At 36.2% G+C, this 23,578-nt stretch overlaps 1 protein-coding gene across 4 annotated transcripts in view; it reads right to left on the bottom strand.

The window, feature by feature from the left end:
• LRBA (LPS responsive beige-like anchor protein) overlaps positions 1-23,578 on the bottom strand; it is a 709,127-nt gene that overhangs the window by 131,216 nt on the left and 554,333 nt on the right. For all 4 annotated transcript variants that reach the window (XM_047799683.1, XM_047799682.1, XM_047799684.1 and 1 more), the window contains one exon: positions 22,624-22,776. In XM_047799683.1, the coding sequence (XP_047655639.1) occupies positions 22,624-22,776 (153 nt within the window). The remainder of the gene's footprint in view (positions 1-22,623; positions 22,777-23,578) is intronic.

Raw genomic sequence — 23,578 nt, 5'->3', positions numbered from 1 at the left:
CACCATTGATTATGATGTTAGCTGTAGGCTTGTTATACCTGGCCTTCATTATGGCAGGGTACATTCCCTCTATACAAAATTTGTTGCCAGTTTTTATCATAAAAGAATGCTGAATTTTGTCAAATGAGTTTTTTGCACCTATTATGATGATCATATACTTTTTAATCCTTCATCCTGTTAAAATGCTAAATCACATTTATCAATTTACATATGTTGAACTATCCTAGCATCCCAGGGATTAATCCCACTTGATAATAGTGGAGGATTCTTGTTAATTTCCTGTTGAATTCAGTTTGCTAGTATTTTGCTAAGGATATCTGCATCTAATTCATTAGGGATATGAGCCTGTGGTTTTCTTTTCTCATAGTGTCCTTACCTGGTTTTGGTATTAAGATAATGCTGGCCTTGGAAAATAAGTATGGAGGTGCATCTCTTCAATTTTGGAGAATTTACAAATAATTAATTTCAATTCTTCTTTAAATATTTGGCTGAATTCACCAGTAATGTCTGGGATTTTCTTTGTTGGGAATTTTTTATCTTTGTCTTTTGCCTTTTCTAGGGCTGCGCTTGCAGCATGTGGAGGATCCCAGGCTAGAGGTCTAAATGGAGCAGGAGCTGCCAGCCTACGCCAGAGCCACAGCAATGTGAGATCCAAGCTGCATCTGTGACCTCCACCACAGCTCACGGCAACACTGGATCCTTAACCCACTGAGCAAGGCCAGGGATCGAACCCACAACCTCATGGTTACTAGTCGGATTCGTTAACCACTGTGCCATGATAGTAATTCCTTTTGTTGGGAAATTTCTGACTACTGATTTAAGCTCCATAAGCATTATTGGTCTGTTAAGATTTTTCCATTTACTCATGATTTAGTTGGCAGGTTGTATGTTTCTATGAATTTATCTATGTCTTCTAGATTATAGAATTTATTGGCATATAGTAACTTAAGATAGTTTCTTCTGATCCTTGTATTTCAGTGGTATTGGTTGCAATGTCTCCAGTTTAATTTCTGATTTTATTTGTATCTTCCTTCTTTTTTCTTAGTATTTTAGCTAAAGATTTGTAAATTTTGTTAATATTTGCAAAAAAACAGCTCCTAATTTTGTTAATCTTTTATCTTTCTGATCTCTAATTCACTTATTTCTTCTCTTTGTTATTTCCTTACTTCTGCTAACTCAGGGCTTAGTTTGTTCATTTTCTAGTTCTTTGAGGTACAAAGTTAAGTCATTTACTTAAGGTCTTTCTTTTTTCTTATTGTAGACATTTACCACTAAAAACATCCTTCTCAAAACTGTTTTGCTGCATCCCATTTCTTTTTGATTTGTTTCAAGATTTTTTTGATTTCTGTTTTGATGTATTCTTTGATCCATTAGTTCAGGAATGTGTTATTTATATTTCATATATTTGTGCATTTTCCAGGTTTCCTCCTATTAATGATTTTTAGTTTTATGCTACTGCTATCTGGTAAAAAAAAAAAACCTGGCATGATTTTAATCTTCATAAATTTGTTAAGACTTGTTTGGAAAATGTTCTGTGTGCATGTGAGAGGAATGTGTGCTCTGCTTCTGTTGGATGAAATGTTCTGTATATGTCTGTTAGGTCCATTTATTCTAATGTTAGTTCAAGTCCAGTGTTTTTTAATAGTTTTCTGTCAGGATGATCTATTCATTGTTGAAAGTGGAGCAGTTAAATCCCATACTATTAATGTATTGTTATTTATTTTTTCATTCTTTTTCATTCCTTTTGCTTTATTCTACTCTGGATAATTTCAAATGACTTATGTTCCACTTCACAAATTTTTTCTTCTGCTAGATCAAGTCAGATGTTGATGCTCTTTACTTCCTTTTTCATTTCATTTATTGTATTTTTCAGCTCCAAAAAATTTTTCTTTTTTTTCTTTTTAAGGATTAATACCTCTCTATTAAACTTCTCATTTTGTTTATGTGTTGTCTTCCTGGCTTCATTTAATGGTCTTTCTGTGTTTTCTTATTTCTCACTGTGATTCTTAAAGCAACTACTTTGAATTCTCTATCAGGCAAATTGCTGATCTCCATTTTGTTGGGACTGCTTACTGGAAAATTATTGTGTTCCTTTTGTGGACTCCTTTCCTTGATTTTTAATGTTCCTTGAATACTTGCACTGCTGTCTTCACATTTAAAGAGGTAGTCACCTCCTGCAGTTTTTATTGACTGGCCTTGGGAAAGAAAGAAATACCTTTGTTGGCCTGCTAAGCATTCTGAAGTTTTCTCATACCTTTTCTATGGATGCTTCTGCTCCACACTTCTTGTTCCCTTCTGGGGGATAACTATTAGTATTGAATGAGTTCTCTCCATCCTACAAAGCCCCGTTTGCTTTCCCTAAAGTGATGCTGAATGTTCCAAGTTTATGCAATTTCTCCCACTCCTGCAGAATTGAGCCAGCTTTCTGCACATGCTCACACACCATACACAAAGGTTTATAATCATTGTCTAAGAGGCATGCGCAGGGAGCTAGCTAAAGGATGGGAGGGTATGTGGATAAGGTGCATGGAGCATTTGGGGTGCTGGTGGGCTAGTTGGAGGTATTTTTAGAGGAAATATTTCTAGTAGCTCATAGTTGGGCTTCCCGATGAGCCCATGAAGCAGTTAGTATGACCCATGTCATTAGGTTCCTCTGAGAATCCTGCTGCTATTTGTCTTATTTGGCTCCTGCCCCCTCCTCCACTGCCCCCGTGCCATAACACAGAACATCTCAGTATTCTGGATGGAGTGAGAAAGAAGTGGGCCTCTTTGGCAGTGTCCCACACAGAGAGGGAAGCTGGGTGCTCACTCATGCTCTCACTTTTCTCTGAACACTATGCTGCTTTGGGGATGGGTTATGTGAGTAAAGGGAAACTCTTCCTCTTACTCCATTCAATGTACCCAATCTGGGTTTTTTCCCCAACAGTGTATGGAACTCTCCACCTGACTCCCAGACTTCCACACAGGCCCTCTTATCTTTAGCAAATTGTAAAAATCAGGGTTCTTTGAGGATAAGATGATAGAAAACGCTATTCCACCATTTCTCCAATGTCACTCTCCATAAACATGTAATTTTTTATCCTGTATTCTTATAATCTGAATTTTCCTTTTCACCAATTTCTAAATCAATAAATCAATTTTTAGATTTCATTTTTTTTTCTGATGAAAACTGATAAAAGTATTTTTTTCTCATTGAACACCCTTACTTATTTTCACCCAATGTATAGGATATAAAATGTATTTTTAAAATAGGTATAATCTCATTTGTATGAGTAAAATCCAATTAATATACATGCAGTAGTATAGTTTCATTGCAAGCAGTACAGTACAGAACTTAATAACATTGATTCCTTGCTTTGGAATTCCAGCTTAACATTTATCAATTCTGTGACCTTGGTAAGTTACATAACCTCTCCGTGCCTCAGTTTTCTATAGAGCAGGGGAATAATAGCACTTGTCTCACTGGACTGTTGTGATGATTAAAGGAGTCAATCCAAAACTGCTTAACAATGTCTAATGCATACTAAGTGTTCAATGAATATTATTTATTATAATTATCTTTCAAAAAAATCTAAACTTTAATGAAAAAAATCTTACTAAAAAAAGCAAAATATGAATAACTTTTGGTCTCTTTTCTACTGTAGGAAAGATAAACTAGAAAGATGAAAATGAGGGAACATAAGATGTCTGCCAGAGAATTCTCCACAGATAATTATTTGGTTGAATATGTAAGATGGTGAAAGGTACAGTCCTAGATAAGCATGGGACTAGCAAAGTAAAACGGATAAAGATCTCACTGAGAAAGGAAAAAAAAATTTACTATATAATAAGCAAGCATGATCTAAGGGAAATGCAGTGTAACACTTTCATAGAAAAATAACGTGATGCAGAAGAAAATAAGCAATGAGACAAGTACATTTGATAAGCCCATAAAAAAGAAAAAGTAAATACTGCTATACAAATAGTAGTTTGCATTTTTGCTCTCAATGTTTCTACTCTGCTGAACAAAACAATAATTTGGCTTTTATTGGAAAATAACTATCATGATTGATATAAAACATGACTTATAGAAAAAATTCTTTTGTGTTTTTGAATAATTAAAAATATTATGTTTTGTAAGTAATTGAGAAAAATATTAATTCATGATGGTACAAATTTTACATGTATTCACTTACGGCAGTTTTTCAACATCACTTTGAAAACTGCAACCTATACCATGAAATACAAATATATTGCAACAAATTAAAATGTAAAATCTTAACGCAAAAGCAGGGGTGCAGAATTTTTACTACTTAACTTTAATAAATTCTTTATCTTTTCTTTACAATATGCCTTATATTTGCTAGTCATATGTTTTCTGCATTAATCATGTATTCACCAGAAATTATCTTTACTAAACTACCTGTATCTTATTGAAATACTATGCTTATCCTTCATGTACTACTTTGTGCTATTTATTTTATGTCTCACCACTGGATATATTCTCTCGCACCAATGGACTAGTACTCAGTTTTGACACACAGAGAAACTAAAGGCTAAATCCCGCTCTCCTGTGACCACAGCAAAAACTACTAGTCATTTATGACATGTCCCTGGCAGACACTGCAAAATGAACAGAGTTGGCCCTCAAGGAAAAGACTAAATTCTACTGTTGTCCTGAAGCATTGTGGTTCTCCTTACCAGCTTTGGATGACTAATTCATTTTTCATTCATTCTTTTGGCAAACATGCCCTTAGTACCCACTATTGGCCAGATATTGTGATAGGCTTGGAGACATAAAGAAAAATAAAAGAGGTCCTAAAGTTGCTCAACATTTTGTGAAGGAAACAGGCAAGTAGAGAGACCATCAAAATGCTAGGTGTGTGCATGTGTGGCTAAAAGAACACCTAGGCAGAACACTGAAAGCAGACTCTGTCCGTGTGTTTGGTGATGGCAGAGTACTAAGAGCGTGAATGGTGGTATAATTAAAGCCTCCCCAAGGAAATTATGAAAAATGTGCATAAATTAGCTAAGTAAAAGATGGGGGGTTGAGGAAAGGGAGTAGAGAAAAAGGAAGGAGAAGTACTGGTTTATCTGCAGGGGGCGCAATGTGGAATTTTTGCAAGCAGAAGACGTAGCTTATAGAATGTGAGAGAATATAGCACTTTTAGAAAAGTGTTAGGTGTTCAGTATGACTAGACTCTCTTCTGCAAGAAATGAATTTGGGGGACTACACGGATTAAAGAATGATGAATGACATGTTAAGGGACATACAATAAGGAGTATCCAATTTAGAAGCATCTTGATATAGAACAAGTAAAAATAGCTGTTTTATATGCTTTCCTATGGTGCCGAATAAAATGTTCCCAAGATGATCCAGAAGCATAGAGAAGTGATCTGCTTCTTGAGATGCAGATTAAATTTCTTAAAGGAATCTGGGGTCACAGTTTATGCCACTTTACTTTTAAGAGGGATATGAATCAGAACCTATTATATATAATTTTCTGGTGTAGAGAATAATTGTAATATAGCTTAACGAAAATAAAAATGAGAGGATATCATAAAAAGACAATTTCAAAGAATGTTCTGGAAAAGACAGCTTAAGTGGCTGTTAATGGGTAGTGCTCCCCCCCCATCCCCCCAAAAAGATGTTGGAGTTCTAACCCCCAGTACCACAGAACATGACCTTATTTGGAGAGAAGGCCTTTACAAAGGTAATGAGGTTAAAATGAAATCATTAGAGTGAGCCCTAATTCAGTATGACTAGTGTCCGTGTAAAAGGAGGAAAATCTGGACACAGCAGCAGACATGCACACAAGGAGAAAGTCATATGGAGACAGGGGTTTGCAGCTAAGAGGAGCTACCCAGCACTGAGACCTAACAGGGAGGCCTGGAACCGATCATTCCCCACCACCTTCAGAGGGAGCATGGCCCCGCTGACACCTTGAACTCAGACCTCTAGCTTCCAGAACCATGAGATAATAAATTTCTATTGCTGAAGGCACCCAGGCTATGACACTTTTGTCAAGCAGCCCCAGGAAACTACTACAACAGGGCTGTAGGAAAGTGAGTTTTTCTAAGAACTAATACGGCAACTAAAAGCAATGACTTGCCCGAGGCTGGATCCTGTATTGTAGGGTAAAAATTCTATAAAGAACATTATTATACCAGCTAGCAACGATGACATAAGGAAAGTAGATTACATGTGTTACATTAGTTTAAATTTATGAAGTGGCAACTGTTACTATGGTTATATAAGAAAAGAGTTCTATTCTAAGGGGATACATACTCAAGTATTTGGGGATAAAGGGTCATGAAGCATGTAAATTACCCTCAAATGATACAGCAAAAACATTACATATTTGTATATATTTTATATATGCATACATATACATAAATACATATCAATGTGTAAACACACACACACACACACACACACACGGGGTGGAGCAGGGAGAGGATGGAGGGAGGAAGAACGCTCACATAAAAAAGGGGGGAATGTTACAAATAATGAATCTAGTTAAAGAGCCCAAGAATGTTCTGTGAACTATTTGGGTCTTTTTGGTTTTTGTTTTTTGGCCGCAGTCTGCAGCAACTTGATGTGGGATCTGTTCCCAGACCAGGGATTAAACCCAGGCATCAGCAGTGAAAGTGCCGAGTTCTAAACACTAGACCACCAGGGAATTCCCTCTGTGAGTTTTTTCTATTCTCCTTATCCTTTTGTAAGTTTGAAATTATTCCCAAATTAAAATTTTTTAAAAAGTTATTTATTTTGTTTTAATGCTGAGTATGATATATTACAGAACTTGCACAAGAAACAAATGCCCCACACAGAATGGTGATTATTTTCAAGAATGGGGGGAAAGGGAACTAGTTTTGGAAAGTTTAATTGGGCTTCATTTCTTTGCGCAATTTTCATTTAGGAAAAAACCTGAAGTAAATATATCCACTGTTAAGATCTGATAAAGCTAGGTACTGATTATTACTGCTTTATTCTCTATACTTTATTTCTTAAAAGCTGGAAATATTCATGCACAAGTTGGAAATATATTTTTTTTCTTCCTTACGGCCTTCACCTGTGGCATAAGGAAGTTGCTAGGCTAAGTGTTGAATGGGAGCTGCAGCAGCCAGCCTATACCACAGCCACAGCAACACTAGATCCAAGCTGCATCTGCAACCTCTGATGCAGCTTGCAACAATGCCAGATCCTTAACCTGCTGAGCAAGGCCAGGGATTAAACCAGCACCCTCACAGACACAATGTTGGGTTCTTAACCCACTGAGGCACAAAGGGAACTCCCGGGGATAGTTTTAATAGGACATAATGTAGTAAATGAAAAATACCAAAAGGTAAAATAAAAAAGAAAATTGAGAGAAAGAGAGAAAAAGAGGAAGAGAAGAAAAGAAACATCATAAATTTATTTAAGCTAATAAAGAAATTCTAAAATGCCTCAGAAAAATCTGAGATGCACATTACGATGTAAAATAAAAATCAAGAACCATAGTCATGGCATTTAATTGACTATACTATTTAATATTATAACTATACACAGTTATGGCATTTAACTGAATATATTATTTAATATTATAACTGTAATGCTAACTAAATTTACCTTTGCCTAAACATAAATCATCAGAATATCCACTTTACGGAAAGTAACCTAACACTTATTTGGAGTATCTGTCAATAGAGAGAAGAATGGTTTGCCTTTCCATATTTACACAGTACACACACAACTGTTCGTTATTTCCTAGCATTGCAAGTACTCTGATATCCATCCTGAAGTTGGTTTTCTAATCGTAATTTTAAAATAGAGTGAAAAGCATCAACTAAAACATAAAAAATTAGTAATGCAGAAGAAGCGTGGAGCAATGGTCCTCTGCTTTTTCATTTTTTGGGGGAGAGAAAATTCATTTTCTGGTTACCATGACCAAGGAAACTTGCTGGTTTACACAAAATTTTTAGTTGGAAAAAAATGTGTCGGGCATACACCAGTTATTGGCAAATCAAACAGACATAAATACCACAGTAAGAAGTCATTTATCGAGTATCACTGTGCAGAGAGTTGCATGAGAGTTGTATCCATAGGCAGAACAGCCCCCGCCTCCCCCAGCAGAAATGATGCTTTTCAGATAAACTGCCACTGCAGGTGACATGGCCCAGTGCCGGGAACAAAGGCTGAAAGGGACTGCAGGCACTTCTCCCCAGCACCACGGAGCCCCAGCAGCAGCAACGGTGGTCATGATAGGAGCTGGGCAAGTAAGCGTTCGTCTGTGAACTCCACTTCCAGCCTCATATTGTGAGCCCATTAGTCTCACTTTTCTTCCCCAACCATCACCATTAGTCCCTGGCAGAAATGATAACTTCCAGCTGTACCAGACAGCACACTACTGTGATAATTTACCCAAAGATTAAAAATGAAAAAGTAAGCAGCATCCTTTTTCTCCTTTTTTCCTACTATAAACAAGTTTCTCCTTCCACCCTTCCCCTTCTAGCAAGCAGTATGCTACCACGAGGTTTCATTTGTTGTTTATTTTGTTTCCCTGAAGTCAGAGCATCAAGGTACTTTAGGAACTTGAAAGAAATGAAATTACGAAAAATGGCTCTGAAATAAATTAGATTGGCTGTCTGCAAAATGACATCCCAAGTAATAATTTGGGAAGAATATCCAAATTCCAATCATGGTGATTGGGGTGAACTTTTATAAAAGTATGACACTATCAGCATACTTAAGACTGTGGTGCCTTGTTGAAAGAAAGGTTTAACAGAAGGGAGAGGGTCAACATAGAAAGGAAAAACAGAGTAGGAATTTGGCAGTGTGTCTTACAACCTAGAAAAGAGGGTGTTCAACCACACATATTTGAATATTATGAGTTTCCTGGCAGACACGCTTTCTCTGGAGACAGAGGCTTCAGGCTAACAGGGCCACTGAGATTTCCTTTGGAATTTACATGTTATTCCACAAGGGCAGGGGCCTTGTCTGTTCTGGTTGCTTCTATAGCCCTAGAACCAGAAGAGGATAAGTGCTGAACAGATTTTGTTCAATTAATTAAGATCACCCAACTGTCTTTTATACTAAATCAATATTACTATACAGTGGTTTTTGCCTGTATCTGGATTCCCATACAATTTGGCGGAGGAGAGAAACTGCTGAGCAGAAAGAAGAAACATTCTGGTTTCTTTGATAATTAAATTACTTGTGACAAATAAATTTGCTTATGTGTTATCACATGCAAGTCTATTTAGTGCAAGTTAATGACTAACATATTTACCGAAAATTGGCACTTGAAAAAAATTAAGTCTTTAACGGCCATTGTCAGGCTGCTGCTAAGATTTTTTACTGATTTATTACTGATCTTATGTTTGAATATGTCTTCTCTTACATTTAAAAATCTTAATCTTAATGAAACGAACACACTTATTTGCTTAATTTACAATGTACCCATAATTCTTTCAAAAGAAATACACCCATATTACCTAAATATAAGGTTAGTAAAAAAAGTTCAAGATATCTTCTGGTTCTTTTGTCCATAAAACATATCCTAGTAAGGCTATACATATCCTATTAGGGTCACTTATTTCAAATGTCTTCAATTTTCAGAGATTGGATTTTTCCCCTTTTTGATTTTATTTTTTTTAAGTTACATAAAACATTTAATAGTTTCAACATTAAAGCTATTAAAAAATAGATTCCACTTGTGAAAATGACATTGCATATTTTGGACAGTGTAACCTTGGAAAAGACATCTGTTAGCTGGGTCAAAGGATAAATAGGTCATTTTGTTAGATGGGCAAACAGCCCTTCAGTTTGAGTGTGTCGTCTTGCATTCCTGTTGGCAGTGTAGGAGAATGCCTCTTCTACACCCTCTTTTCTAGGTTGTAAGACACACTGCCAAATTCCTACTCTGTTTTTCCTTATCAACAGAGTATCTTGGTGAATTTTTGGAATTTTGCTAATCTGAAAGAGGAAGATGGGATTTCAGTACAATTTATATTTCTTCTATTATGAGTCAGGCTGAGCATTTTTTCCATAGATATATAAGGGGAACTGACATTTATTTTTCTGTGAGTTGTTGCTCATTTTTCTATTAGGTTCTTGGGTTTATTTTGCTATAATTTTTAGGAGTTCTCTACCAATGAGATTCACAGGCACTTGTCTAAGTTTTAAATCTCAAATATCTTTATTTGGTTTGTTATTTCCCTTTGACTTTGCTTCTGATGCATTTTGCCATGTGAAAGTTATCTGTATTCATGTCAGAGGGATCAATTCTTTTATTACCTTTGGATTTTCAGTCATAGTTGTGAAAGTTTTTCCTCACTCTCGGGTTATACAGAAATTCACTGATAATTTTTTCTAGCATTTGTTTCACCTTTTTCACATTTAGATATCTGATCCTTGGTTTCTGGCATAACGAACCAATCTAAGGTTATCTTTTTCATATGACTAGCCCATAGCATTTATTACAAAGTCAATCTTTTCCTCAGTTTTGAGGTTAGGATGGGGGTTTACATCTTCTTTTCCCTTAACCAACACTGGAGCCACTAGGAGAGTAGGAAATAGGTACTCAAGAAGCATGTCACAGATGAGTAAATCAATGTGCATTATTTAGTAAATGTATCTCAGGGGATTCTGATGCAGATTATGCTTTCCATACAACACACTTTAAAATACTCCTTGGTAAAGGAGAGAGTTTGTATCTGAAATCAGGATTATAGATGCAAAAACACATAGAAGGTCTACTGAGTAAAGAGAAAAATGACCTGGGAGTCACATTACCTGTATAAAACCAGATTGAGAAAGGGTTGTAGGAAAGCCATTGGGTAGTATGCAGGGGTGTTTTATGAAAAGTGTAAAGGAAGATGAGAGTTTTAACAAGAGCTGCCTGCAGGATTTTGTTTCATTTGGGGAGGGGGGAGGTGGGGTGGTGTAAGGATAAGGTTATGAGCTTTACAATACAGTTTGGTTAATAAAGGGGCTAGAACAGGCTCATAATGCAATGAGTATGAATAGCATGTGGCAGGAACTGCGATGCATAAGAGAAGCATGTGAGATCACAATCTAGAAGCCGGAAGTTAAAAGAACAACTACTGCAGTTTCCTACATCTGAAAGAAAAAAAAAAAATCTGCATTCTCCTCCACACTTGCAGCTATGTCACTGAGTCTTAAGTCTATGGGATGAGTAATCACCATAAGACAATTCTTTCTGGTCTTATGTAGCTGGAATATTCCTGGGAAGGAATTTTCCAGCTTTCTTACACAATTCTAAAATGTCTTTGCTAATATATTAGTACTTTAATGAAATATTAAGTACTAAAGTTGGCAGGAAGTCACAGAATGTTACTATAGAATAAACACAGAATTTTTCCAACATGAATGCAACATACCTTAGAACTAGCATCATTTCACTTTATTTTGCTTGTGTACAGCACAATAATATGTCACTAAACAAAAACACTTTATGTTTCATTTATCCAGAGTTCAGATTTCAGGTGTTAGGAGAATCTGGAAGATAGCAAAACTATAAGCAGCTGAAGGCCTTGAGGAAACCAAGCTCAAAACCTTTCAACTTGAATAGTGGGAGTCACGGGGCATCACTCAGGCTTTTACCTTGTCATATATGCATAAAATAACTAATAGATCAAAAGAAGACAGAAACTCTGACAGAGGAAAGTGACAGCTGGCACAGGTAAGAACTCTGGAATGCTAACAGAAAGGTTAAAATAAGGCAGAAAAATGTAGATCATTTTAGCTAAGCTCCATGTATCTCAACTTCTTAGGACATCACCCAAAATACATGAATACTTAACCATGAGTATACCAGAAAAAAATCGGTATTCTCTGCCTAAGAGGCAGAGAAATATGTAATCCATTTCTTTTTTTTTTTGGTCTTTTTGCCATTTCTTGGGCCGCTCCCGCGGCATATGGAGGTTCCCAGCCTAGGGGTCGAATCGGAGCTGTAGCCGCCAGCCTACGCCAGAGCCACAGCAACGCGGGATCCAAGCCACGTCTGCGACCTACACCACAGCTCACGGCAACGCAGGATCATTAACCCACTGAGCAAGGCCAGGGATCGAACCTGAAACCTCATGGTTCCTAGTCAGACTCGTTAACCACTGCGCCACAACGGGAACTCCTCAAAATTTTTTTTCAAGTAAAAAGTGAAAAACAATGGAACTTGAAAGTATAGATTTCAATTCTATGGAACTTTTTTGTGGGAATTATCTCATTCCTTCATGATGCTGAGTAAGCTGAGGCACTCCTATTCATTTTGGAATGTTTCTATTAAGATAGAGCAGGAAATAGGATTAACAGGCATTTTTCTCCTTTCTTAACTCCTTTAGAAGACATAAGATTGCATAAAACAATAGTTATAACAGTGCAGAGTGGATTTGTAATATATATGAAAATACCACAAATTATGGAGGAAGGAATGAAGCTGGGTTTAGAACAAATTCATTATATTTTACTGGAATTAAGCTAATATTAATCTGAAGTGGATTATGTTAAATTAAGATGCATTCTATCCCTGACGTAATGACTAAGAAAGAAACTAAAAGAAATAAACAGTAAAAAAAAACAAAAAAACAAAAAAACAACTAATGAAATAAAATAGAAGACTGGAAATATCTATTTAATATAAAAGAACACTGTAAAGGATGAACAGAGAAACAAATAGACCCAAGACTAAAAAACATAACTAGTAAAATGGAAGACATGAATCTAATCACATCAATAATTGCATTAAACAGTGGAGACTATCAGATAGAATAAATAACATGATCCAGCTACATGCTATCTACAGAAGATATACTTTAGATTCAAAGACAAAACATGTTGAAAGTAAAAAAATGGAAATCTGTATCATGCAAACAGTAACCCCAAGAGAGCTGGATTGGCTATGCTAGTATCAGGTAAATCAGAAAAGAAAATCACTGGAAACAAAGAGTGACAATTTATGATGAAAAAATAGTTCAGGAAAATATATCAATTATAAATATATATGCACAGTAGTAGGGTGAAGAATGCCCCCACCTTGAAAAAAAGATAACCAATCCTAACCTCTAGAACCAGGAAATGTTTTTTTTACATGGGAAAAGGGTCTTTTCAATGTGATTAAATTAAGGATCTAGAGATGGAATGATCCTAGATTATCAGGGAGGGCCCTAAATGAAATCACATGTATCCTCATAAGAAGGTGGAAAGAGATTTCACTATAAACATAAGAGGAGAAGGCAATGTGAGGACAGACGTAGACATCTTCCAAAGGGAGTATAATACTTACTTTGGACTTCTGGCCCCTAGAACTGTGAGAGAATAAATTTCAGTTGTTTTAAGCCATCAGATTTTGGTAATTTGTTTTAACAGCCACAGTATACTAATATATGCACTTAATAGCAGGACTCGAAATACATAAAGCAAAAAAAGAATTAAAAATAGTATATGCAAACTTCAACATCTCACTAGAAAAAAATTTATAGACATAGACAAAATCAGCAAAGATATAGAAGACTTAAACATAAAAACTCAATAAACTGAATCTATAGAACACTTAAGAGCAGAATACCCATTCTTCTCAAAAGTAAGTGGAGAATACTCTCACACAGACCATACACTAGGTCATAAAGCAAGTCTCAACAACTTCAAACAACAGAAATCATACAAAGTATATTTTCCAATCACAATGAGATTGAATTAGAAATAAAAAGCTGAATGAAAAGTGGGAAACCCACAGATATTTAGAAACTAAGTAATACACTTCTGAAAAAAATCCATGAGTGAAAAAATAAGAAATCACAAGAGAAACTAGAAATTGTTGTGAGATAAATGAAAATAAGCAAACAAAATATCAAAACTTCTATAGGATGTAACAAAAATAGTACATAAAAATTTATAGCTATAAAAGCCAATATTAGAAAAGAACTAAAATTTAAAAACTAGTTTAATTAAGAATTAACAATCAAATTAAGAATCTAGTAAAAGAGCAAACCACACCCAAAGCAAGCAGAAAGAAAGAAACAATGACTATTAGAGTGAAAATTCAATGAAAGAATAAAAAAGAAACACAATAGAGAAAAACCAGTGAAATGAAAAGCCAGTTCTTTGGAAAGACCAACAAGAAGTAATAAACCTTTAGCAAGAATGACCAAGAGAAAAAAGTGATACAAATTACCAAAAACAGGGATGAGTAATGTAATACCACTAGCAATCTTAGAGAAATTAACATGACAATAAGGCAATTAGGAACAACTTTATACTAATAAATTAGACAACTTAGATTAAATGGCCAAATGCCTAGAAAAACAAACTACTGAAACTGATCCAAGAAAACAATTTTAAATCTGAATAAACCTACAACAAGTAAAAACTGATCCCCGCCTCCCCACACACAGTGATGGCTTCACTGGTGCATTCAATAAAACATTTAAAGAGGAAATGGGAGTTCCCGTTGTGACGCAGTGGTTAACGAATCCGACTAGGAACCATGAGGTTGCAGGTTCCATCCCTGCCCTTGCTCAGTGGGTTAACGATCCGGCGTTGCCGTGAGCTGTGGTGTAGGTTGCAGATGTGGCTCAGATCCCAAGTTGCTGTGGCTCTGGCGTAGGCCAGTGGCTACAGCTCCGATTCGACCCCTAGGCTGGGAACCTCCATATGCCGCGGGAGCGGCCCAAGAAATGGCAAAAAGACAAAATAAATAAATAAATAAATAAAGAGGAAATGACAGCAATATCTCTCAATGTATTTCAGAAAATAAAGAGGGAACAACACTATGCTCTGTCTCATTCTATGAGACCAATATAAATCCTGATATTAAAACCACACAAAGATATCACAAGAAAAGAAAATTACATCCCAATATTCTTCATGCAAAAATCCTCAAAAAGTAATTTTTCAACAAAATATTAACAACAAAAATACAGTATAAATCAAAATAATTTATATCATCCAAGTGAGATAGATTCAAGGAATGCAAGGATGGTTTAACATGCAGAAGACAATTAATTTAATATATCATACTTTACTTCTATTTTTTTTTTTGGCTTTTTTAGGGCTGCACCCATGGCATATGGAGGTTCCCAGGCTAGGGGTTGAATCAGAGCTATAGTCGCTGGTCTACGCCACAGCCACAGCAACATGGGATCTGAGCCATGTCTGCAACCTACACCACAGCTCATGGCAACGCCAGAGCCTTAACCCACTGAGTGAGGCCAGGGATCGAACCTGTGTACTCATGGATGCTAGTCAGGTTTGTTAACTCCTGAGCCATGATGAGAACTCCCTATACTTTACTTCTTGTATCTTATTTGGAAAACTTTTCCCTATTCCAAGACCATGAAGAAATTATTCTGTATTGGCTTCTAAAAGCTTATAGTTTTGACTTTATTTTTAAAGCATTAATGTGTTTTAATTTTTATTTGTGGTATAAGGTTCCAACTTTATTTTTCTCCATAGTGATATCTGTTATGGATTGAATGGTATCCTTCTAAATTCATATGTTGAAACCTTAACTTCCCAGTAACACAGAATGTGACCTTAGTTGGAAATAGGGCCATTGCATATGTAATTATTTATGTTAAGATATAGCCATATTGGAGTAGCATCGGTCCCTAATGCAATATAACTGATGACCTTATAATAAAAGGGAAATTTTGGACAGAGATAGATACACATAGAGGGAGGACCATGTGAAGAGACACAAGGAGAACACAGCTAAATACAAGCCTAGCACCGTTCCTTCCCCACAACCCTTGGAAGGAGGCAATCCTGCTGAACTTTGATTTCAAACTTCTAGCCTCCAGAACTGCAGACAATACTTTCTGTTGTTCAAGCCACTCAGTTTGTGGTATTCTGCTATGGTAGCCCTAGGAAACCAACACAACAACTATCTAACTTGACACCTAAATTGAAAAATCCTTCCCTTCCCCACAGATCTATAATATCAATTTTAGATGTTTAAAATTCTTCATACATATCTGCCCCGATTCCTCAGAGATTTAGATTCAACGACTGCAAGGGGTGGGGAGGTGGAAGAAAGGATAAGCCTAGTTGAGAATAATTATTACCAACCATACCACCATGGTTATTTATAATCTTGTCCATATCATCAATGTGCAAAATGAAAAGACAATTGGCAAAAGAATAATATGAAAAAAAGAATGTTACCTTTTGGCATTTCTACTCCCCAAATTAAAAAATGTTGTCTAGGAAGTTCCTGTTTTGGCTCAGCAGTAATGAGCCCAACTAGTACCCATGAGGTTACGGGTTTGATCCCTGGCCTCGCTCAGTGGGTCAATGATCTGGCGTTGCTGTGAGCGTGGTGTAGGTTGCAGACGTGGCTTGGAACCCTCATTGCTGTGGCGTAGGCCGGTGGCTACAGCTCCAATTTGACCCCTAGCCAGGGAATTTCTGTATGCCTCGGATGCGGCCTTATGCAGCAAAAAATTTGCTAGTCAGGTATTTTTAGAAACAGGGTTTTAAATGCCATTCCCTCAAAAAATAGAAACAATACAAATGAAGATCAAAAAGGTACAACCCCTTTCAAATCTCAGTCAAATATCTTAACATTACAGAGTCGCTAAACACTGTAATTTAGAACATAATATGCTATTACCATAGTCTAATTGCTATATCACTGCAAATGCACCCATCTCAAGCTGTAGGTTTTGCTATATGGACACATATAGCACTTTTTCATCAGAAAAAAGAGTCTTAGTCTCATCACTTGAGAATTTTAAGTTTTCCACTCAAAAGAAAAAGCCAAGACTGATCTAGTTCATTTATGAAGATTTATGCTTATATATTTAAATTTTAGCAACAGATAGGAAAAGCCAATGTTGGTGGTGAAATAAAATCTGAAATTTTAATTTTTCTCTCAAATGATAATATTAAAATTATTTTTAATTTGTCCATATATCATCTAGAAAGAAGACAGATACTCCTTTTATTTTTCTTTACCTTCTCAAGCAAGTGACGACTCCAGTTACCACTAGGAAGTAAATAGTAGGAAAGACAGGAGCTACAGAAGATACACAAAAGCAAATGTGATTCTAACCAGTAACCTCTGGACAATCATGGATAGATGCCTTCCTTTATTAAATTCATGCCACCTCTCAGCTTTGAGACGCTTTCTATATCACAACCTAAGTTATCAAAAAGGAAGCATCCTCCAAAGAGTAGAGATATCATCTGAGTGGTTCTCTTAATCTAATGGTACACAGACAGGCAGCTCACTAAGTACCTGTTAAATGAACAAATTGCTTCTATTATTATTATAATTTGAATCAATTATACATCCTGCAGCTTGAAGAAAATGCTCCACTTCACTAACTTTTCTGAACTTTTCTAAATAGCACTACTGCTGACAGTATGGTTTTCTCTGTCTCTCATTCAGGTTAAAACTCAAGGGCTATAAGCAGCAGCACGATATATCATGACGTTACATCATGAGATAAATGATGAACAGTCTCAACTCATACATTTTTATATTATTTGAAAATATGAAAGCCTGTTTCTCATTTATATTTCTGAAGCAGTATTTGGAATAATTTTTTTTCTGGTCTAAGTAATAATAAATAACACAGACCAATCTCTGAGATGTAGTTAAGACTGTTTGATTTTACCCTGATTCCAACTGTTCAGAACAAAGAAAATTCAATTTATATACCTGAAAGTATAATCAGGCCTAGGAGCATTTTCCTCCTTCTGCATATATAGCCAACACTTTAGCCAATTTACCACTTCCTGTATTTAGATCTTTGGTACCTACAGGAAGATCTGAGGAGTAAAGTGGTGGAGGTAAGGTGGTAGTTATAGTCTTCTAACACAAATAGAAAATGCAGCATTACTGCCCACCATCAAAATCATGTTCCTGAAAATATTCTATTCCCTTGAAATAATATCTGGGCAACCAAATACTTAAAAAGACGTGCTGGGGATCTTAAAATGAGTATGCCAGTTAATTAAAGCCGTGATCCCCTGCTACCAATGGAGTACTGTACAATCTGTTATTCTTATCCGCTGTCCTATAGATCATCTGTTCTTGGTGCTGGTTTGTTCCAGGAAGAGAGACAGCTGCAACACTATATCCCTGTTCAACCTGAGGACCATCTGACTTTAATTGTAGCACACAGCTTGATGTGGCTCTGGCTATCAGAAGCCAAAGTATCGTCTGTAATAATCTGGAAAGGCAGAGAGCTGCCAACAGAGGGCTGAAAACAGGGACTTGTGCTGTCTGGCTGCCTGACGGGCTGCAGGAAATATGATTAATGAGTAAGGTATAATGATATCAGGAACCCGATTAGCACCACAAAAAGGTCACAGATCAAAGTAGTATGCATTTCATGAGCTACAATCATTGCATAAAATCTGTGGACTTGAAGAGGTAAACCCCAAAGAGGAGGGGGATAATACCCTCATGTGATAACATGCTAACATACATAAAATACCACACTAATAATTTAGTCACTTACAGAAAGCTAACAGGAAATTTAAAAATGAACCAATACGAACTGCACCATAGGAGAGCCTTGTTCATCACAGGAATATAGTAAATATTTTTGCATAACTGAATGCATCATTACATTCTCTATTCATAAAGACACATGTAAGTAAAATCAAATATTTTCCCAATTATGAGTTAAAATTACCAGAGATGTAAATATTCAATTCTAAACTATGTTTGCATTTAATGTGCAGTGGATTTTTATGAGTTCTGTTAGGAATACAAGCTTACTCAGAGACTGAACTATGAAGACATCTATAAAATTCCGAGGAAGAGGAATCACTGGGGAAAATGTTTAACAAACTAATAGTAAGTTATAGTAAATGTGCAATTGTATAAAATACTACTTTGCATAAAATGTCACAGTCATGTCTAAGTTCAGAGCATGAGCAGGCAAAACCGAAATCTTATTGGAAAACAATTTGGTAAGTTGCCACCCTCTTTTCCGTGGTGCCTTTAGGAGACTTGTTCCAAACAGACCCTCCCCTTGTGACAAGAGGATGATGAGAGCAGAGATGAGAGGTGCCATCAGGGGAGGGGCTGACCTTAAGTTACACAGTTACATTTTCTTAATTGTCAAAATATTATTGTGGACATTTAAATATAATTTATTCAAATGTTTCTGCCCCTTAGACCTCTTTTAAACAAACACACTAACAAATTTCTTTGTATTTTTTAACAATACCAAATGTGGTAATGATGAACAGAGAGTTGATTCCCTTCAGGCTTAAAAGTTTAGATTATAATTGAGAAAAAGTGGTTCAATAATTAAATGATCAAAAGATGATTTTTTTTTTTTTTTGCTTTGTAAGGCCGCACCCATGGCATATAGAAGTTCCCAGGCTAGGGGTCGAATCAGAGCTGCAGCTGCCCACCTACATCACAGCCACAGCAACGCTAGACCCTTACCCCACCGAGAAAGGCCAAGTATTGAATCTGCGTCCTCACGGGTAGTAGATGGGTTCATCACTGCTGAGCCATAATGGGAACTCCCTGATTTTTTTTCTTAAAGACATATTCCTTAAAAATGAGGATGATTATTTATTTATACCAAGTATTATATAAATACTATTTTGCATCTACCTAGTAGTTAGTAAAAAGCATTTATTAAAAATGCTGATTCAGGAGTTCCCGTCGTGGCGCAGTGGTTAACGAATCCGACTAGGAACCATGAGGTTGCGGGTTCGGTCCCTGCCCTTGCTCTGTGGGTTAACGATCCGGCGTTGCCGTGAGCTGTGGTGTAGGTTGCAGACGCGGCTCGGATCCCGCGTTGCTGTGGCTCTGGCATAGGCCGGTGGCTACAGCTCCGATTAGACCCCTAGCCTGGGAACCTCCATATGCCGCGGGAGCACCCCAAGAAATAGCAACAACAACAACAACAACAACAACAACAACAAAAGACAAAAAGACAAAAAAAAATGCTGATTCAAAAAGGAACCATTAAAAGTGAAAAGACAAGCCCAGACACTGGGAGAAAAATATTTGCAAAACACATGTTGGATAAAGGATTTTTATGGAGACTATATAACTATGTCTTACAATTAAATAATAAAAAGACATACAACCCAATTTAAAAAACAGGCAAAAGATGTGAATACCTAGTTCACCAAAGAACATATAAGAGTGGAAATTATGTCTATGAAAAGACAGTTAACATCATTAGTCATTAGGGAGATACAAATTAAAATCACAGTGAGCTACCTACTGGAATAGCTAACATAAATAAGATTGACAATACCACATCTTTGAAAGCATATGGAAAACTGGAACTTCATATATTGTTGGTGGGAATGCAAAATGTTAAATATATTCTAATCATACAAATCAGCAATTAAAATCATAGGACTCTGTCCAAGAGAAATGCAAACATATATCTACCCTAAGATATATGCAAACACTCATAATAGCCTAAAACCAGAAGAAAGCCAAATGTCCATGAATAGGTAAATAAACAAAATAGTGTTAAATTTCTACAATGGAATACTATGCAACATTATTTATATACGAAGAAATTAACTACTGATATATACATAGCACAGATGAAGCTCTGCAACATCATGCTAAGTGAGAAAGTTGGGTACAAAAAGCCTATATACGGTAGGATTCCATTTATATAAAAATTCCAGAAAGAGTAAAACTATAGAGACAGAATTGGTGGTTGGGTGGGACTAGAACTGGGAGCAAGTATGTTCAAGGCAACTTTTTGGAGGGATGTAAGCCGACTCTGGCGATGGCCACTCAACTGTATAAATTTACTAAAACACAATGAATTCAGCACTTTTAAAAAGGTGGATTTTATGGTATGTAAATGATTCCTCAATAAATGCATTTTAAAAGGGTAGAAAATCACTGAAAGCGAAAACAAAAAATAACAAAAAGTACAGAATAACTGTACCTTGTATTGACTTCTATGAGCCTCTGAGAGGGGGAGAAAAAAATCACATAACCATAGACAACTGTCACATTTAAAAGTCTGATATCTCCTTCAATATCTTTCAGAGCTAAGGTTTGTCAGGCTTTCATTTTAATTACGGTGACTTGAAAGTCTTGAAAAAAATGTGTGAGGTAAACTAAAATGCAATACGTACCTTAGGACTGTGATAGAATAAATGTTAGGTGCTATTTCATGGTTGCCAGAGAATATTCTAGAAATTTCACATACAGAATTACAATTTTATACCCGTAATTTATAAGTTACAAATGAGGAAACCAAGGCTCAGAAAGGTGAAATTCCCTAAAGTCCCATAACCAGAAAAGAGAGCTATCCAAGATTTACATCCAGTAAAACTGGTCCAAATTCAAAGTCTATGGTCCCACTCTCCCTGCAATGCTTCCAGTATATATAAAATGTGAAATTTCAGTAAGGAAGGAATTGTGATTCAGATCCAGAATACAGAATTAAAATATAACTGTTGCACACTATCATGTACGGAATGGATGCTTAGAGGGGACCTGCTGCATAGCACAGGGAACTCTACCCAATATTCTTTGATAACCTATATGGGAAAAGAATTGGAAAAAGAATGTCTGTGTATGTGTATAACTGAATCACTTTGTTGTACAGCAGAAATTATCACAACATTGTACACCAACTACACTTCAAATAAAACTTTAAAAAAATGGAAAAAAAAAAAAAACCATTGGTAGGAAAGGTAAGAAATGCCACCAAGAAAACGAAAATGCAAGAACTGTCCTTATTTAAAACACAATGCAATTTAGATTTCACAATTATTATGAAGTATGATAAAGACACTACTTTTAAAAATTAAGAATAAAGCTCCTGATTTCAAGCATTTATGAATGTGAAAGGCAAAAAAGTCATATTACTTTTTCTTTTTTTCTTTTTGTCTTTTTGCCATTTCTTGGGGTGCTCCCGCGGCATATGGAGGTTCCCAGGCTAGGGGTCGAATCGGAGCTGTAGCCACCCGCCTACACCAGAGCCACAGCAACTTGGGATCCGAGCCGCATCTGCAACCTACACCACAGCTCACGGCAACGCTGGATCCTTAACCCACTGAGCAAGGCCGCAATCTCATGGTTCCTAGTCGGATTTGTTAACCACTGAGCCATGACAGGAACTCCAATCATATTACTTTTTCATAAAATAATCCAGAACCCATATAACAGAGGACCTTAGAGAGTCCACCAGAGAAGATTCAGAAGGTTTGTTTGTAAGCACAATGATTACTGCACTTTTAAATTTCTAAACTCTCATATTCTAAGTATTACATGAAGATTTCACCAAAAAGATAGATGCTGGATACAAAATCTTGCTCCTATTAGTGAAACATGCAATGGCCTTCCAACCTGGAATACAGAAGTATGTTCTCCTGGTACAAGAAACTCATGTTTGAAAAAGCACAGAATTCTAGTTTCACTTAGAACTTTCACTTGTGATTTTTGAATCATCAGGTTCATATAAAAGTAACATCAATTCTGCACCAAAGAGTAAAAGACACCATTATACTTTTCAAATCAATAAACATACTATAAAGCATACATGGAGATCCACGAATTATTCTGTCGCTTAGTCATCCCTACCAAATACAGTTTTGTCTGGAAGAGTAGGGCTTAGTGATTATACCAACACATGAAAGATGCTCTGAGTAAACGCACATGACAGAGTAGATGGTTACTGTCTTACCAATCTGTTTATGCGAACAAATTCTTCCGAGGTTCTGGCCCAAGGAGGAAGTTCAACATCAGACACTACTGTCCCGTCATCCATCACTCCAAGATTATAATCATTGAAGTTGACAAACATCTCAGGGAGGTAATAAAATTCAGGAATCAACTCCTATATGAAAATAAAAGACAATGCCATATTATAAAATGTAGAATGCTGACTAGGTATTCATAAAAGGGCTAATCATTTCCTGTTGTGCTGAAGAACAAAATAGACATATGAAGACTTTTTTCTTTTGATAACTCTATCACAAAATTCTTTTAAAGATGACAGATACCATCCAACCAAATTTAAATAAGATTTTATTGGTTGGTTATATGCTTTCCATTAGGACAAGTCTCATAACCTCGAAACTCTTAAATACCAACAACTGAGTAATATTTGAGGCTTGACAAGATTTAAACAGAGATGAACATGCTGTAATAATAATAACAACTTAAAAGTATATTTTTTTGAGGTATATGGAATTTTTGCCAGAAAAAAAAAATCCAATATCTTCATAAACATTAAAATGCTTTGGTCCCATCATCAACCAAGAAGGTATTCATTATATTTAGCCATGGCAAAACAATATATTTCACTCACATTTCAAACATCCAAGTTTAGTTTTAAGGTACTAGCTCTGATACAAGATCAAAATCTATAATTAGTCTAGAAAATGACCTGCATGAGAAACTGAGAAAATTAAATATGACTTTACTAAGGGCATTTAAAACACACTTTAACAGCATACTTAATAAGCAGAGAAATGCAGCCAGTTAGGTTTTTGTGTGCAATAAACCCCATGTACAACTATTTCAGAGGTCCTATAGCTCAGACTTGAAATCCAGTCTTGACATGGGTCAGTGACTCAGTGGTCTTTCAGATCCCCCCTCAGGGCCAGCTACGGCAGGCCAGGCTTTCCAAATGGTTG

This window comes from Phacochoerus africanus, chromosome 10, assembly GCF_016906955.1.
Source record: "Phacochoerus africanus isolate WHEZ1 chromosome 10, ROS_Pafr_v1, whole genome shotgun sequence".
NCBI classification, from domain to species: domain Eukaryota; kingdom Metazoa; phylum Chordata; class Mammalia; order Artiodactyla; family Suidae; genus Phacochoerus; species Phacochoerus africanus.
This window is presented reverse-complemented; position numbering and strand designations above follow the sequence as displayed.